This window comes from Dipodomys merriami, unplaced genomic scaffold (genome assembly GCF_024711535.1).
Source record: "Dipodomys merriami isolate MVZ:Mamm:240054 unplaced genomic scaffold, mDipMer1.0.p SCAF_11, whole genome shotgun sequence".
NCBI lineage: Eukaryota > Metazoa > Chordata > Mammalia > Rodentia > Heteromyidae > Dipodomys > Dipodomys merriami.
In genome coordinates this window covers 39454914-39474594 of record NW_027202382.1, presented here as the reverse complement: position 1 = coordinate 39474594, position 19681 = coordinate 39454914, and the positions used below count along the sequence as shown (strand labels likewise).

At 38.5% G+C, this 19681-nt stretch overlaps 1 protein-coding gene across 7 annotated transcripts in view; it reads left to right on the top strand.

The window, feature by feature from the left end:
* The window catches only part of Dennd1a (DENN domain containing 1A), a 482983-nt gene that overhangs the window by 234309 nt on the left and 228993 nt on the right, over positions 1-19681 (top strand). For 6 of the 7 annotated variants that reach the window (XM_070013301.1, XM_070013293.1, XM_070013274.1 and 3 more), the window contains one exon: positions 3646-3699. In XM_070013301.1, coding sequence (XP_069869402.1) covers positions 3646-3699 — 54 coding nt within the window. Of the gene's footprint in view, positions 1-3645; positions 3761-19681 lie in introns of those variants that run through there. The other variant, XM_070013311.1, reaches the window with a different exon arrangement.

The window sequence follows — 19681 nt, the reverse complement described above, 5'->3', positions numbered from 1 at the left end:
GATCTTACTGACTGGTGGCAAACCTCAGAGTCTTCCTTTTCTTTCTGAGATGCCATGGGGAGCAGATAGTTTCTAAATGTCCCAGGTTAGTTTCTGGCCATCATCCTATCACTAGCATCTTGATCACAGATCAGCTGGGCTGGAATAGGATGACTGCACCCTTCCTGCCCTTGTCCTGGGCTTTCTGTCTCACCTTTTGCCCCTGCCCCCTCCCAGCACTACTTCTTGTCTCTCACTGATTAAGTTCATTCTGTACCCTCAGTTTTCAGCATCGTCTCTCCTATTTGCCTGGTAACCTGTTTATACCCTTCAGAATCAATTCTGATTCTATTTGTAGAGAAATCCTCCCTTGTGCATTCAGGTTGAGCTTGGGCATTTTCCTTGGCCCCAAGCATTTCATATACTTCACAGGACTTAGTTCCACTGTGATTGAATAATCTATTTTTTGGTCTTAACTGAATTGTACATCCCTTGCAGATTAGAGGAGAGTGCTTAACATAGTTCCTGGCATTCAATAGTGATGGTTTCTGAGGTTTTTGCTCTATGTCAGGTGTTTTGTAGTGTGCTAAAGCAGAAAATTCTCCACATAACCTGTTGAGAAATTTTGATCCGATTTGTCTGTTTGCCAATCATCTGTGTGACATCAAGACCTTTAGCCTTATTGACTTCATTTTCCCCATCTGTCAGATGAGGAATCAGAGTAGGTATAAAGGATGTTTTCCATAATTCATTTGCTAGAATTCTATTAATTCCTTGGGTTGAACCCTGTCACTATCTTTATCAGAATTCCCAGGTGGACACCCTTTGGCCTAGTATCAATTATTATCCAGAAGTTCTTTCCTCTATGTGGTGAGTCCTGACCTGACTGTTCACAAAGTTTTCTCTTCCAAAATTTTCTCTGTCATTAGAGCCTCACATAATGTTGGCATTCAGTGATTAGGAAGATATCCACCTCTCTAGGGAAAATTAATATTTCTTATCGATATTTTCAGAATGATGATAAAATTGAATGCCATCTTTACAAATAACTAATAATAGAGCTGCTACTTAAGTTTATAAATTATACTATGTATCTCTGATATACAAAACAGTTTTACAAAATGAATATTAACAGTTTAATTTCATAGCTGTCAGATTTACAAAGGAAAAACTACTTGCCATTCCAAAGTTTTGTGGCTAACAAATAGTAAAGTTTGGGTTTTTAACAGCTACTTTAGAATGTGTGTTCTTTCTATTATTCCATAGATGTTGAAAGAAAAGGAAGTTTTAAAAAAGGAAAGAAAGGAAAAGAGGAGGAGGAGGAAGGGATATAGGGAGGGAGGGAATTCTTTAGGAAGTAAAGAAACCTTTGTACAAAAATTCTCATGGCAAAACTCAGTCTAGGAAAAAACCAGTGTGAGCTTTAGACCTGCCCCAGTCATCCCTAAGGCTAAACAGATCTGTCTTTGTCTCTGTCCCTTTTCCTAAACAGTTTGATCTCACTGCTTCAGCCTGTAATGCCATCCGACAGGTAGCTGTAGAGAAGCCCAGCTGGGTTGCCAGCTGCTGGGGAAGAAGGACCACTCCTTCCCTGAATGGCTACACCAGCAGCATGCCACCAGGCCCCAAGGACAAGCCAGCTCAGGGCTGGAGGAACTGTTGGGTGTGCAGCTGTTTCATGCCAGTGGATTCTAGGAATGCTTGTGACCTCCCTTGGTCCCCAGCATTTCATGGCCAGTGGAGCAAGACAAAATCTCAAAGGACAGCCCGAGGACTACTTGATTTTGGAATTGCATTGGCTTACTATTTACAATCAATTGCATCTGGAAAGACAGATTTCTCTTTTTCCTCATCACTAGGAATTCATCTCCCCAAATTGCTTTTCTGATTTTGAAGGGCTAATCACATCTATTATATAAATCCTAAAATATTAATAAGCCATCAGTGTTGGCCTTCTTATTCTTTAGTTATCAGAGAATATTTCCCTGTGAGTGGTTGAGAAAAGTGGAAATGCATAAAAGCAGTTGAGAACAATAATTTCATATTAAATTACAAATCAAATTCAGATTCTATGCCACTAAATCAAGTTGCCTCAGTTCACCGAGATACTTAGTGGCAAGTTCTAGGGGGAGCTTTCCCTCTCATTGCACCAGGCTGCTACTTAGTGATATCATAATTTAATGGACATCTGGTCCTGAAATTATAATCGTTTGGTATAGAAAGATACCATTTGGTATATATCTCATGGAGTCAAATTTCAGCTTTGCATTTTACTTTTCCTATTTTACTTCTCATTGTTAGTTGAACTGTTTATTAACTAGTTTCCCTGATGCATCATCTACTGTGACACTTTTAAGTGCTATTGTATTATAGATACACAGACTTTAGAATAATACATTGCCATAGATTTTTCTTAAAATCTTTATTGGTAAGTTTTTACTTTTAATTCAAATTCCATTACTACTTTACATATGAAAAACACATAGATAATATTCTGTTATTGGAGAAAGGGCATAGTTCTACTTATATAGGCCTAGTTTCAGTTTCATTTCTGCCACATGTGCGACCTTAATATATCCTTTTGTAACATGGAGATCATATCTACCTAAATGTATTATGTAGATTAGAGATTACAATGTTTATAAAGTACCTGATATAAAGTTTTTCCATATAAAAGTTGTTCAGTAAATGACTATTGGATATTAGGCAAGTAGCTTATATAATTGTTATTATTGTCATTCTTACAATTGTCTAATAGGCCTTTCATTTTAGGAAGCCACTACAATTCATTCTTCTAGAGACCTACTTGTGCAATTAACCAGGAATAGGGGGCGGGGAAGAGCTTCCTGAAATGTCACTTGGGGGTCCAGGTTTGAACTTAGGCCATGGCTAAGCTGAATCTCTCTGCATTTGACCTTTCCTGGCCTTTCACAATCCCACCTTTAATTGGTCAGCACTGAGCTTTTTCCATCCTGCTTACTATTGTCCTCTGAGTCTTTAGTAGCAGCAGGGGAGGTGTCATCTGTTCAGTCCATTGTCATTTAACTCAGGAACACATGCTTGCTATGTACATAGAGTTCCCTCATTGGAAGTCTTTGAAGAGGTCAATTTTTCCACCATTCTTGCCAATTCCTGGGATTCCTGGAAATCCCACTGGTAGTAGACGGACTCTCCATTGCCAGCCATCCACAGTAGCCTCAGTGTAATGGGCCTTCAGCTGGAGCTGTCTTTAACATCACCAGGTCATATTGTGGCCAGTCTATAGATGGATATAATCTCATTTGTTGAAAAGAAATGATAGCTTCAGATGGTAATATCATTGCAGCGTATCCCTACAGATCACTTGTCCTGTCCAACAATAAATTATGCAACCTGTGGCTTTCATGTGTTCAGAAACTCTCAAATGTCACATGGGAAATTGACTTTTAAACTCTGAGTTCTTCTTATATAAATCCAAAATGGCACTAACTACCAAACTGATAATGTAATTTATCTGGTTTAATCTGACACTACTCTAAGAAAATATTCCATGGGTACATCCTCAGAGTCAGGAAGTATCTTAAGACCATTTACCTAAATTCTGAGTTATGTCCTTGTTATACATTCTAGGAAAAAATAAATAAAAAATACATATGTATATAGAGCGCTTTTGCTTTTCTTTTCCAGCATTCTTACTTTACGGTGCCTGACACCCGAGAGCTTCCCAGCATACCTGAGAATGTGAGTAACGGGGAAGAAAATCGGAAACTTTCATTCTTTGTTCGCTACTTATTTCTTAAATGTAAGGGTATTTTACAATGTAATAATATACATTTAGTTTTTTTAAAGGGCTGAATTGTAACAGCATGTAAGAAGAAAAATGTATTATGAAAGTAAAAACAGATTGAAAATATTTGCAAAGTATAGAAAGTAAAGACAAGGAGAGATATTATTCATACATACCTAAAATAATCTCCTAACATTGTTAATGTCCTTTTCTAATTTTTATAGAACATACTTTATACATAGTTAAAAGCACCTATTAGATAAACAGCTTTAGCACTTTCATTCCTATGAATCATTGTTGGTCACTGAATAATATTCCATTTGCTCTGTAGTTTCTTTAGGCATTCTCTTTCTGCTATCTGTAAGTTAATACAGTTCTATATAAAGACATTTCTGTGTAATGATTTCTTTGTTCAGGTAGATTTATTCATGTAGAACTATACACTTCTACTGTTTCTATGTCTCTGTTCACTTTTCAGAACAAAACAATTAGTTGGTGAAGTATGAGTAACCCCATCCTTACCTCTTAAGGTCCTAATATCTGAGACAGCAGAAAGCTCATGTTTGTCCTCCAAACAAAATGAATGACATGTCTAGCCTTATGACAAATTCCCACAATATTGTGCTCTTATAAATAGTAGAATATGAAATTAAACATAGAATGGCTACTACTGAGGTACTTGGTACTTTTTACATGGTGGTAAAATATGCAAAACATAGAATTAACCATTTTAACTACTATTAAATGTATACTTCAGTAGATTTAAGTACAGTCATATTGTGTAGTCAATCAACAGAATACTTTTATCCTGCATAACTGAAGCGTTATACCTGGTGAGCAACAACAGCCCATTTGTCCTCTCCCACTGGCCTATAAAAACCATCATTCTTTCTGCAACTATTTTTTTTTTTTGACAGTACTAGGGATTGAACTCAAGAGACCTATGCATGCTTGGCAGTGCTGGACCACTCGTACCATGCTGCTAGGACCCTGGTTGTACATATAGTTCCATTTATATGAGACAGTTAAGTGGAATTGTATAGTATTTGTCCTTTAGTGTCCAGCTTATTAGCATTATGTCTTAGGGGCTAGTAGTTCATGCCTGTAGTCCTAGCTACTCCTAGTGCTAGGATATAGAATGCCATGTTTTAAAGCTATCAGAAAAGCCCATAAGACTTCATTTCCAAAATAATTTTTAGAAAGTTAGGCTAGAAGCATAGCTCAAATTGTAGAGCACCAGCTGGGCAAGCAAAGCAACCTGCAAACATGAGACTCTGAATTAAAACCTCAGTTCCTCCCCTTGCCCCATATGAACAAAAAATATTCATATGGTATAGCACAAATCAGATTATCCTTCCTTCTCTTCTTCTTCTTCTTCTTCTTCTTTTTTGGGGGGGGGTCCAGTCGTGGGGTTTGAACTCTGGGCCTGGGTGCTGTCCCTTAGCTCTTCAGCTCAAGGTTAGCGCTCAACCACTTAAGCCACAGCGCCACTTCTGGTTTTTTTCTTTTTGCTTATGTGGTGCCGAGGAATCGAACCCAGGGCCTCATGTATGCAAGGCAAGCGCTCTACCACTGACCCAGCCCCTGTCCTTCCTTCTTAAGGATGAATAATACTCCATTGTATTTATACAACAATTAGCTTATCTGTTCATCCATGGTTAAGTCTTCACTTGTCATTCTTTTAAGTATATATTTGATTGTTTAAGTGTTGTTTGTAGAGCAGACAGATTAGAAATGTCAACTAATCAAATATAATAATGAGATTAGGCTGTAGTACTGTGATTAGATCACTGAAGTTGTCAAGCATATGCATGTTTATTTTTTTATTTGATGAGATTGTGGTAGAAATATTGCTTTATTTATTTATTTTGGCATTAGATAATAAGAAATTCAGACCAGAGTTTATATTGCAACAACAATAGCTAATGTTTATTGGGCTATACTACTTGTCAGTCAATATAATCAGTGCATTTCATCATTTACTATTCTTAACATGCTTATGTTATATGAGGAAATAGAAGCTCTGAGATAAGTGATGCATTCAAGGTTCTACAACAAAAAAGTGGTAGAATTAGAATTCAAACTTAACTCGTCAGTTTTCAAGACTGCCTTTTACATGCTATGCTATTATACTTGGAGCACATGATTTTTTTCCTTTCATCCCTCAAAAAATTCCATTGATATAAAAACGTGTAAAATTAAGAAGAAAAATGTTCCTGCCATGGCAGAAGTTACCATGAACTAGAAAACTTGGGAATTCTGCATTATTAAAATGATGATCACTAATACATAGCCAATTCAGTATGGACATAGAAACCCAAAAGGAATGGAAAAAAAGTACTTCAGGAAGAGTAGAAACAGGGGCTTACAGATAGTCCAAGACCAACAGCAGAAGGCTATCAAAGATGATTTTGAAAAAGGAAAGGTGGAGAAATGCAGTCATAATATTCAATATATACATGTGAAAATGGAACTAGGAAAATTGAGGGGATAGGGAGAATTATAATTGTAGTCACACTGACATGTTGAATTGAAACCCCTTTGTACAACATGTATATCTATATATACAATATGCATATTAAATATATATGATAATTTCCAAATGTCATGAAATATTTATAAAAATCTGATTATATGCTAAATTGCTCTGAACATTTCAAGCTTAAACAAGATACAACTTTTATTGAAGTGATATAAAACTAGAAATTAATAATCAGGTTTAAAAAAATACTCATGTACTTGAAATAGCATTTGAAACAAAGAGGATAAAAACTTGAAATTCAATATTATTTAAAAATCATGACAATAAGAACACTAACAAAGGATGTGGACACAAATGTATTCCAGGAAAACTCATAGCTTTGAATGAACTTATGAAAACAAGTTTCAGTTAAAGAAACTAGAAAAAGAACCAGAAAAAAAAAATAAACTCTAGCCCCAATGATATTTTTGTTTAATGCTACTTTATTCTTATGAAAGTAATATATAGTAATAGTTTATTTGTTTTTAACAAAGGAAAAAACCCTTGCTTCCATTTCCTAGAGTTCATTTCGGTAATTTTTAATTTTTTAAAAATTGTTACCATAAAGGTGATGTACAGAGGGGTTACAGTTACATAATTCAGGTAAAACATACATTTTTTTTTCACAATATCATCCCTCCTCTCACTCTTCTCCATTTTCCCCTCCCATCTCTATTCAAAATTGTGTGGTTTATTTTCAATATCATGTCTAGTGAATAACACTGTTACATTTTTTTACCCTTTGTCCCTCCATTTCTGTGCCGTTCCCTCCCCCCTCCATCCTCCCAAAGACAAATAAGAAAACAACAAAAACAGCAACAAAGAAAAAGACCTCTTGTTTTCATTTTCTGGAGTTAATTTTGATAAATATTATTTTATATGATTAGATGCACATAAGTGTTACACCTTTGTGTTCTTCTAAGGGTATCCTCTTTTGGTCTCACTGTGTGTGAATGTCTGAAGTCCTGTATTAGGTCTAGCTTCCACATGTGAAAGAAAACACATGCTGTTTGTCTTTCAGAGCTTAGATCAATAGCTTTTTAAAAATCATATAGTACCACACTATAACACAAAAACCTGCAATTTCCAAGTTCTCCATACTTTTTACTCCTCAGAGATAGTTACTTTTACATTTTAACAGTTATATTTCCCTTTATATTTTTGACACATTTTGATTGCTAAATCTTCATTTTTTTTCTGTATTACCTATTGACTTCAATATCAAAGATGAAAGTTTTTAAGTATTTTATTTTCCATGAGCTTCCCTCTTAGAAATATGCATGTAAGCCGGTTACTGGTGGCTCATACCTGTAATTCTAGCTACTCAGGAAGCTGAGATCCGAGGATCACAGTGCAAAGCAGGAAAGTTCATGAGATGCTTACCTCCAATAAACCACCAGAAAACTGGAAGTGGTGTTGTGGCTTAAGTGGTAGAGTGTTAGCCTTGAGCTGAAGAGCTGAGGGACAGCGTCCAGGCCCAGAGTTCAAGCCCCATGACCAACCAAAAAAAGAAAAAAGAAATATGTATTTATATGAAATAATTTTTCTCATTCATCTATTTCTGTCATTCTCCATCTAGCTTTAGGGAAACCCTTATATTAAATCAAGTTAATATTTGGATTTTAGGGAATATACATCCTAATGAATTCATTTAATGAATATACATTTCCTTTCAATTAAAGTTTTAATTAATATATATTACTTGTACAAGGAGGGTGACATTTGTAACAATGTGAGGGGTTGCATTTAATTGTGACATTTTTATATATGTATATGGTGTAGTCCATCAACCTTATCTTGCTCTATTACTGTCCTTTATTCCCCCCTCCCTTCATTAAAGAATTTTAACAATTTTCATTGTTCTGTTTTTATATATGTATATTTTCTCTTATTTACCCTTTCCATTCACCTCTCACTGATCCCCACCATTCAACAGAGCCTGTTTAACTTTTGTCATTCCCCACACCCATTTTTTTTTAGTGTGTATCACATGGTTTCACCATGGTATTTTGCATGTGCATAAATTATATTTTGATTAGAATTAAACATAAAGCTAGGCACTGATGGCTCATGTCTGTAATCCTAGCTACTTAGGAGGATGAGATCTGAGGACTGCAATTTGAAGCCTGTCTGTGCAGTAAAATTCATGTGACTTTTATTTCTAACCATCCAAAATAAGTCAGAAATAGAGCTGTGGCTCCAGTGATAAATTGGTAATCTTGAGCAAAAAAGCTCAGGTACAGTACCCAGGCCCTGAATTTAAGCCCAGAGTCAGCTTAGATAAAATAAAAATATAATTCTGATTATTCTGCTTAGATTTTTTACACAACTCTGTCACACGAATCCTTGGATCTTGCATCCTTTTCTTTCCTGATTTTATTTGTTCCTTTTCATGCAGCATTCTCTAGTAATTTCTTGAGGAAGTATTGTATAGGAAGCAATATTTTTAGAACTTGCATAACTTGTATAGTTTAATGGAGGTTATGACTGTGATCAAAGAATATTATATACATGTAGGAAAATACATGTATATGAGGAATCCATAATGAACCCATAATTAATATCCCAATTAAGAGTACCCTCATTAAAAAAAAAAAAGAATGTGCATGACTCAAAATGACTTATTCTATTCCTGATAATTTGGTGATAGAATTCTAGGTTGGAAATCTCTCTATTCATTTACTGACTTCCAGCTTTGCTGTTGCAACTTTAGAAGTTTTGTTCATGCTGATCCCTGATTCATTTTTTTTAGAGGATCTGTTTGTTGTCTCCTCTAGTACCCTGAGAATGTGAAATGATGTGCCCTAGTGGGTTCAATTTCATCCACTATGCTGGATACTTGGTCATCTTGCTTCATTTGGAAACTCATGTCCTTTGTAGCTTTTTTTTCCCCATATAATTTCTTTGAAAAACTTCTTTATTTTTCTTCCTCTTCTGTGGTAGGACTTAATGTTGATAACCTAATTTTCTTATTTTTTTTTCTCTTTCCTATTTCTTATTTCCTATTTCTCTTTCCTATTTTCCTATTTCCCATGTGTCTTTTTTATAGTGTTATATCTACTTTATTCAACAAATCTTTCCATCCTTTTTAATTTCTTAGTTTAACAATTTCTTAATAGTTTCCCTCATGTATGAGACAGTTATTCTTAGATTTATAAAGTTTTATTCTTCCTGTATGCTTCCTGTTATTCTTCTTTGTCTTTTTCTCCTATCTTTTTTCTCTTTTTTTCTCCTTCCTTCCTTCTTACCCTCCCTCCCTCCTTCCTTTCTTCCTTCTCTATTCTTTCTCCTTTTTTGAGAATATCTTTTCTTTTTTTCCTCTCTTTTCCTTTCTCTTCCTTCCCTCCAGCCCTCCTTTCCTCTTTTTCCTCTCCCCTTTCCTTCTCCCCTTCTCTTCCCTCTTTCCCCTCCTCTTTTTTTCCCTCCCCTCCCCTCTCCTCTCCCCTCTTTCTTCCATTCACCTTTCCCCACTTCTTTCCCACTCCTTTCCTCCTTTCTTCCTTAAACTAGAACTATTTTTCCCAGACTTTTCTTAAACCAATAGGTTCAAGTGATCCTTCCATATCAGCCTTCTAAGTAGCTGGGATTACAGGTGCATTTCACTGTTCAAGGCTCCTGCATTTTGTTTCCTTTCTTTTTCTTTTTTCTTTTTTTTTGGTGGAGTCAGGGGTGATACTAGAGGTTGAACTAAGAGCCTTATGCTTCCTAGCCTAGCAGGATGCTACTGAGCCATGACTCCAACCCTGTTTTTCACTGGTTATTTTTAGGATAGGGTCATGCCTCCCACCTGGTACCTCTCTAAGCTGCATGCAGTCTGCCTCCTTAAGCTTTGCAGAGTCATCTCAATCACAGGTGCATGCCATATCATCCCTTCCCTCCATGGAGATGGCTGGATTTGTCTGGTACCTTGATCTTTCTGATGTCAGTTTTCCTTTCTTTCCAATTTCAGCCTTCCTTGCATGTAGGCTTGGGATGCTAGTTGTGTGCCACTGCACCCAACTGAAGGTTGAGAAAGGAGCCTAACAAGTTTCAAACCAATTCTTGTTCTTAGTGTGCTATTCTGCACTCTTTTCTTATTCACCATTCTTATCCTGTTTATTTGTCTACTATGCCTTTTCTTTAAGAAACTTGTTCTCAAATGGCTGCCTAGTCATACTTCAGAGTGAAGTACTGAACTGTCTATCTGGAGCTGTGTGTTTGTGATTGACCTTGATTCCTGGTAGGCTTTATCAAAAAAGTGGGATCACAATTTCTAAGGCCTTAGAATGGATGCTGCTTTTAGCGGTCAAGAGGCTCTTATGTATCCGTATCAGAAACTTTTCCTTTTGACTAGTCAGTTTTCTCATGCCTAGAGAGCAAATGCTTTATTAGCAATGTTCTAAGCTTAGTGGAATGGGAGTGGCAGGTTATTAATTATTAACATTTGGTTACTTTCATTTAATTCCATTTTTGTTTAATAGTTTGTCCTGTATCCTCAGCACTATCTGATATCCCCAGGCCTTTCTGATCTATGCCTCAAATTGTAAACACTCCTCTGGAAGAGTGCAAGAGGTTAGCTGACTAGTTAAGTAGGCTAGAGAGGAGATGCTTGATCAACATAAAATTGTTCCTGTTTCCATATGTACTCTTCCCTTTGCCTTTGGAGATTCCCAGTGTCTCTATTTCTTGGGCTGTTTTGGAGTTCCTGTAGCTTGTACTCAGTAATCTTCCATTGTGCAAGGCTGGCTGGTACATTGTAGGTTGTTTAGCAGCATCCCTGGGCTCTAATCAGTGTATAGTGGTAGCACACCCTCCTCCAACCATAACAACCAGAAATGTCTCTGGGCATTGCCAAATGTCCCCTAAAGTTGAGAGCCACTTCTTAAGTAACATCTGCCATTTCGCTTCTAAAAATTTGACGTCTCTCTTTCGTCATTAATAGTTTCCCTTTCCTATTCTTTGGGGGGCCTATGCCTTTTAAAATTCTTTCCCTGTGACTTTTTCTGGGAGAGTAGTATCTGAGAAAAAAATATATGCTTACTCCACCACATTTAATTGTGTTTCAACTATGCATTCCCTTTCAATAAACATTTTGAATTGGTTTTAATGTTCTTCTATAGTGAATTGTGTTATGGTAACCGTAATTGCCTGGGGGTGGCTCATCTTTTTCACTTTTTTAGGACTGAGAATACCACAGAACTTGGTCTGATAATTTTCAATACTACATTTATTGACATAAAAAAAATATATTTTTTGTCAGTCATGGGGCTTGAACTCTGGGCCTGGGTGCTGTCCCTCAGCTCTTCAGCTCAAAGCTAGCACTCTACCACTTGAGCTACAGCGCCACTTCCGGTTTTCTAGTGGTTTATTGGAGATAGGAGTCTCACGGTCTTTCCTGCCTGGGCTGGCTTTGAACCGCGATTCTCAGATCTCAGCCTCCTGAGTAGCTAGGATTACAGGCGTGAGCCACCGGCGCCCGGCCATAAAAATATTTTTAAACTGTTTTCCTTGATAGCCCCATCTCCAATTCCCATGTACACTCTATGTCCCCTTCCCGCTACTCTCATCATTTAAAAAATTTACATACCTTCTGCTGGTTTTGCCATTAGTGAACAATTTCCAGTCTATGACCCATTGTTCCCTAAATCCTCCTTTGTGGACTGGTAAAGAGCTGGCCTTGTTTGTTTCTAAGCAGAATAGTAATACCAATCTGCCAGGCTCCTAACATACTTCATTCCCTTTTAATCCTTAGAACTCCTCTGTAAGAGGTAGACGTATGCCCCATTTTATATATACAGACCCCAGAGCTCCAAGGCTGGAGGGTGCCAACCCAAGGTTTGCTCATTGGGGGGTGTTAGCAATCCCAGATTCAGAAGGTTTTGATTCCATTGTACTTTCCGGCACCCCTACAGCTGAACTGTGATATTCATGAAAAAAATTAATATCCGAAATATAAAATGAAGCAGGAAAGCTTTTCCTCTAAGGACAATCTACACTTTTGTAAGACCAATTTGTGTGATTTTTGACACAGAATCACTGTTGAGCTCTAGCCATGTTAACATTTGCATTTTAATCTCTTGTGATTTTTTTTCAAGGACTAATTTAAAATGACTAAATTGCTGCCTTGCAAATTGAAACAAGCAATAGCCATGGGGTTGTTAATATGATATAGTCTGCTGTCATGGGAAGAACATGAGTTTTGGAGACAGCCACACCGAGTTTTACCAGGCTGGGGCCTTATCTAATGAAGGAAAATGGGAGGAGCAAATGAAGGATTCCGTGTAAAGTTGCAAGGCCAACATCAGTTGCCACAGGGGTGCTATTATTGGTAGTCCTTGTCTTTTTTCAGAGAATTCTAGTCCTGACCTCTCTTGAGGTTTGACTGTTACCTGTGGACTAGGGAACAAGACTCCTGATACTTATCTTTTCTAGATGTTGGCTGACACTCTTCACTGAGGAAATCAATACTATCCCTTCCATGGGTGTATGTTTCATAGAGCCACAAAAAGCTCTTTACAGGCCCCAGTGACACCAATATTTCTGAAGCCTGGAACTGGTACAAGCAAATGAAGTGCAGAGCTCCAGTCCCTGTAATACAGGCGATGTTCTGTAAACATTTATCGATTGTCTCCTTCAAGGCACATACTGAATTTAAAGAACAAGCAATGGAAATAAGGCATGGACTTTGGGACATGGAACTTGATATTCAGAACTGGACAGTGTTAGAGAATAGTTAATGTAAGAGTAAGAAAATGCTAGTATCTTTTGAACACTCAACTGAGATGAAGCATTATCATTTCTTTGTAACATCCTATGGTATCGCTGTTAGGCCTGTTCTGAAGAGCAAAGGAAATGGACAGAGTAATGTGTCTAACAACTAAGTGCTAGGATTCACACCTAGACAGTCTGACCTGTTCATGGAGAGGCTTCTGTGTTTAGTATCTCTGGTTCTGTTGCACCCTTGTACCCACCTAAGAAATCATTTACTATAAGTTTTGCCTCTTCTGTCAGTATTTGGTGTATATCACCTTCCCTTCCTTTGGATAGGAAATGATATTTTTATTAGTACATTGCAGCTGTTTAGTATATGGCATGAGTGAATGAATGAATAGAATGGAATGGAAAAGGAAGGATTCCTTTTCATTGGCTTTGGGCTGATTTATCTATAAGATATTAATGAAGGTGGAAAATTAATTCTTTGTTGAAGCTAACTCATTGCTACAATTTCTTTGTAAAATAATTTCCTTCTTTTTTCACTGAAAAACTCACTATGTAATTGCTCATCAGGGTTTTTGTCTATCAAGATAACACATGTAGGGGTGAATTTTATGCAGCCAGTAATTAAATGAGCATAAGTCTTTATAAATTTTAAGCACTTGACCTGCATTGAAAAAAGTCACAGATCATGAAAAGATATGTATTCATAATTACATTGTAAACTGGCTGTATAAGGGTTTTTTTTTTGTTAAAGTCCAGGTTTTGAAGGTTACTTTGATTAATGGATTATCATATCAGCCTTCATTTGGAATATTAAACAAACCTGTCTTAATTATCTTGTCGGTGTCATACCAAATGGTTAATGACTCTAGGAAAGCATTCAGAATGGACAGTTACATGTGACACTGCCCAGACTCTACTTTGTCAAATGATGCACCATGATATAGAAAAGATTTATGAAGTCATCATGACTTTTAAAAAAATAAACAAAGTTGGGATGGTAGTAGAGGACATATTATCAAGTGCTAAGATTATAGAGTTCATTGTTACTCTTAAGAGTTGTCAGGTAATTGTTTATTCTAATGGTTTTTCCATTCACATAGCAGGATAAAGCTGACCTTTGGGTAACTGCTTTCCTTCCTTTAATATACTTTTCTGATTTGATTGCTGTGGTGAATTTGTGGGATTCTTTCACAGCTGATTATTTTAGAATCCAAATCTATAATTCCTTTTTAAGAATCCCACACCATTAAGATCACTTAAGTTCTTTGTTTAAAGAATCACTTGAGGATTTAAAACTTTTTTATTCTATGAAGGCTGCTGCAATGGAGTATGCTTGTAGTCCCAGCTACTCAGGAGTCTGAGACAGGAGGATTACTTGAACCTAGAAGCTTGGGATCAGACTGGACAGAACTTGTCTTTAAGAAAAAAACTGTATGATGCTAAAATAATTTGAACAGGAGCATTTCAGGGTATGACACCCTTTGACAAAACCAAGCCTCGGTCTAGGAGGCCCCTCCAGTAAGTCTTTATCCTCTGTGCTATGGTTGAAGTAGAGAGTCAAAATCACTAATAAAATGACAGACAGTGGGGCGGACTAACATCTGCTCTGAAGGCTCCAAGGAGTACCCAGCTTAGAGTCAGTTCTTTGGTTGGAGGATTATCTCATTTCCCTTAGGCATTGAACCTAAGTCGCTTTCCCTCTAAGCTGTACTATATCCCCTCCCAGACTCAACCCTTTCCAATCCCTACTACCCCTCCCTACCCCCACCTGCTTCATAACCTCAGGCATGGATCACAGTGAGCCCAAAGTCCCCAGCCACCTAGATGAGTACATGAACAGCAGGGGAGGCAGGCAAGAGCGGCTATTAGAAGGGCTCTCCTGGGGGAGGAGGGACAGGGGTTATGCCAGGTGTTGTTCCCCATCTTTACGTTGAGAACCACGGAAGGGTTCATGCTGGAAGAGACCTTCACCCTTTTTTTTGTAGAGATAAAAAAGGAAGCTGTAGGATTTGAGTCCATGTAGTGGTCAGCTTTGCTACACACACACACACACACACACACACACACACACACACACACACACACACACACACACACACACACACACACACACACACACACACACACACACACACACACACACACACACACACACACACACACACACACACACACACACACACACACACACACACACACACACACACACACACACACACACACACACACACACACACACACACACACACACACGAAGGGGAGTTTCAGTAGGAAAGGAATGTCCTTTTAGCCTGGCACTAAGAAAAGCAAAACTTTCTGAGTGCAGAACCTGGGAAACAGTCCTCTGTGCCAAGTTTTCCTTTCCTAGCAGGTAAATTACAGAGAAGTAATTGGCAGGGCCTGAAGGGAGTGTTTCTTGAGGTTTTACTGTGTAGTATTGTGATAGACCAGGACACTAGACGGGGGACTAGACCGCCAGCCACAGCATGTCTGACAGGAGCATTTGTTTTTTTGGGGGGGGATTTATCTGTTACTGAACAGTAATGGATTTTCTTTGAAAAACTGTGCAGGCAAGTAGACATGTGCAATGCACAGTAACTTGCAAGTCTGGAGGTCACTGATATTTTTTTTCCCTCCTCTTTCCAAGTCTAATTCATTGTCAAGTCCTGTACTTCTAATTTACAGATTTTCTCTGAATTGTTTATTCACTTACATTCTTTTCTTTGCTGTAATATGGCAGTAGCCAATTAATTGATTGTTCCATCTCCCATTTGCTGGCTCCTGTCCATCCTCCTTAGAGCAGTAGAAGGACCTTTCTGAAACACAAATACGATCATGTCTTGCTCCTTTAATGGCTCCCTGTTACTGGCAGAACGTGGGCAGAGTCTAGGCTCCCTAAGAGAGAGGGAGCCTTGCTGCACTCAGTTCGCTCTGCCTTTTCCTCCATTCACCTGCTTGTGTCTCCTCTCACCTCCCTATCTCTATCTCTGTTTCTGTGTAAAATAAGTCTTTACCCCTTTGCATCAACCAGCAAAGTGAGCCTGCTTTTCTCTGTCATCCCTGGACCACAGTGCTTTGCATACTGGGTTTCTGGCTCTGATAGTCCTTCCACCCCCCCCCCCCCCCAGATGAAGCTCTGGAAAATGGGACTTTATTTTTGTAGTCTTGGGTCCCAGAATAGCACTAGGCACACCAGAGAAGTTGAAAGTGTGTGTGTGTGTGTGTGTGTGTGTGTGTGTGTGTGTGTGTGTGTGTGTTCGTTCGTGTTCATTATCTGGTTATAGGAGGCAGAAACTGGAGGTCAAGGACTTAGTCCACTAAGGGAACGTGCCAAGAGAGCGTGCTTTGTTTCTCTTATAAATTCAAATATATCCTTTTTTTATTTTATTTTTTGGTAGTACTAGAGTTTGAACTCATGCCCTTGTGCTTGCATTCTACCAATTGAAGTATTCCTGTAGCCTTTTTTTGCTTCTGATAGCTATTGTTCTTTCATACAAGGTCTTATGGTTTTTTTTTTTTTTTTAAACCTGGGGCAGCCTGGACTTTGATCTCCCTACCTCTACCTCCCTACCTACTGGGTGAACCATAAGCCTAGTCCTGCCTGGCCAGGCTCAGCTTGGCTTTTTTATTTGTTTTTGTTCTAGTACTGGGGCTTGAACCCAGAACCAGGACACTGTCCCTTAGCTTTTTCACTTAAGGCTGGCATTCTATCACTTGAGCCCAGCTCCATTTTCAGGTTTTTGGTGATTAAAACTGGAGATAAGAGTCTTGGATTTTTCTTGCCTAGGCTGGCTTCGAACTATGATCTTCAATCTCAGCCTCCTGAGTATCTAGTATTATTGGTCTGAGCCACTGACATCTAGCCTGTTATTTGAGATAATACCTCATTTTTTTGCCCAGTCTGATCTTTTGCCCAGTCTGTGATCCTTCCATGTTTTCCTACCAAATAGCTGGGATTACAGACATGAGCCACTGCACCTGGCCTGGCTATAGTATTGACCAAGGATAGTTTGCCATGGAAGAAACTCTTCTCCTGTGCCCTGATGTTACCCATAGGAGAAATCTGATGGCCCTGGTTCTGAACTGACTACTTGCTTCTCTGGGCACTCCCCTTTTCCTGCCTGTTGCCTGATTAACAGACCACCAGTTTGTTTACATTTCTCATCAGTAGCCACAGATACATTGACAAGCCCCTTCTTAACCTCCACCCTCAACCCCAGCTATTTTTCTTGACTCTGGACAGTCCCTAGGGCCACTTATTTGTGTGTCCTTCACCATTATCAAGTAGTTGATTACTTGATCAGACTCAGAGCCTGATTTTCTAAAGTCAAATTCTGTGTTCCTCCTGGTACATACACTGCACTGTCTCTACCAGGCTATGTTTATACTATGCCCCTAGTCTTCAGTCAGTTGCTTCCTCCACTCACTGATTCATTCTTTCACCAACTACTAGATGATGGGATATGTAATTTTAGCAAAGGGACTTAGCCTACTGGAAAAACATACTTAAAATGGAGTTATTGTAAGATAGGGACAAATTGCTATGGAAACACAAAGGAGAGGTTGGCAAATGAAGAGGCCAGGAAGCCTTCCAGGAGGAGGTGTCATTGGGGCTGGTTTTTGACAAGTAGTTGAGGGGGCAGAGAAAAGCATTCTAGAAGAAATAGCAAATGTGAAGGCCCTGGGTGTGGAAAAGGGCAGGGCAAGTCTGAAAAGGCTTGGCTCTAGCAACTGAATTCTTTACAGCCACAGGAGGAGGTTCCTGTCTCCAGGGGGCTTTCTCTGGCCCAGGCTTGATAGGAGCTTCAAGTGCTTCAGGACCTCCCTGCCCTGCAAGTGTTCCCAAGGCTGGCTGAGTGAGGTTCCTAGGCTGGGGCTGCTGGCAGTCCCACCGCTCTGGCGGGTGGCATCCCAGAAGGAAAGAAGCAGGGGAGGAAGCAGATAAGAAAGAAAGACAGCTTCTGTTTAGACACAAATATCTTGGTAATCAGCACAGATGGGATGAGAAATACCAAAAAAAGTACATGACAGTTTAGAAAGAATTTGGCTAAATGTTACATATTTTTAACATACCTGTGTAGAGTTTCTGGAATAGGTACCTGAGTTGCTCAGGATCCTGACAGAGAATGGGGGGCCTACCCAGTCAAGCAGTGTTTTTATTTGGGAAATGTTCCCTTTGCCATCCACAAAAGTATCCTTGTGATTTTTTTTTTCTCCCACCAAAATAAGGCACAGGATTTGTCTCTGACGCTGTGTCTCCCTATTTGGACGACAAGCTGTGTAACATATTTCTACCCAGCGTGAAACTTCTTGGCAGACTCTTGAGGCCACGTTTTGGTGGCTTCAGAGTTATCTTTGGATCTGTCAAAAGTGCTAATGGGCTTTCTGGCCTTCTTTAAGCTCCTCATTTCTATTTTCTTTTTACTTCCATCCTCTCTTAAAAGAAAAATTCATGTAATTCATCAGCAGTTAAGCTTTTGCTGAAATGCTCAGCTGAGGGTCTTATATTTTTGTTGGTGAGAAATGCTCTGCCATGTCACTGTCTCCAGCATGAACCCCACCCTGACATTAACTTTAATGCTCTCTGCGCACAGGCAGAAGAGATACTTCTTACCCAATTCTAACTGCCTTTGGTATGTGTTCCATTTTGCCATTGTATTTGTTAAGAGGTATGTTGGCATGATGTTAACATTTGAGTTGTGGATTCAGGAAACCTGGTTTTGAACCCTAACTGCTACCTTTTCTAGCTGAATAATCTTAGATTACTAATCTTCCTGAGCCTCAGTTTTCCCATCTAAAGAGTGGACATAATGGGCTGGGAATATGGCTAAGTGGTAGAGTGCTTGCCTAGGATGCATGAAGCTCTGGGTTTGATTCTTCAGTACTACATACATTAAAAAAAAAACTGGAAGTGGTGCTGTGGCTCAAGTGGTAGAGTACTAGCCTTGAGCAAAAGAAGCTCAGGGACAGAACCCAGGCCCTGAGTTCACAAGTTCCAGGACTGGCAAAAACAAAAACAAAACAAAAACAAGAGTGGACTAGTAATGCCTCTTCTATGGCAGAAAGAACACAAGTCAATTTATTTATTGCCTAGTCCATAGGATTGCTCAGTAAATGAGGTAGCAGTAATTTTTAAAAGCAATCTTAGTCTTGTTTTTTCACACACTCAGTACTTTTTTCTGAATATTAGTTTTACCTACAGTTTAGAGGGCATTTAAAAACGTAAGATTGAATTGTGTATTGTCAAATATCACTTCTCTGTGCCTACTTTTCATCTTTAAGTAGGGAGAGTAATGTGTCTAAGAAGTGGTTTCAGTATTAAGTGAATCTCTGTAAAACCTTCTACATATAGATGTTGAAAATATTTCATATGGACAGGCTTAAGGGAAAATATATTGGCTTTAAAGTCAGGTTTGACTTGTAATTACTGAATGTCACCAGTATCTTAATCTGTATTGAAAAGAATAATGCCTACAGGATTTTTGTGATGATTGCATGAGGTTGCATAGAGTGCCTGATGCAGTACCTGGCACTTGATAAGGTAGTTAGTATATGGAGCTTCTATTTCCCATGGTCTTTATTTATAAAGGTTGGTGGTTAACCTGGTAACTCCAGTCAAACAATCATAAATCATAAGATAAGTACTTATTCTTAACTCACAAGCCATAATGTTGTTGAAAAGCACTTTACATTATTTTGCATGTAAAATCTACCTG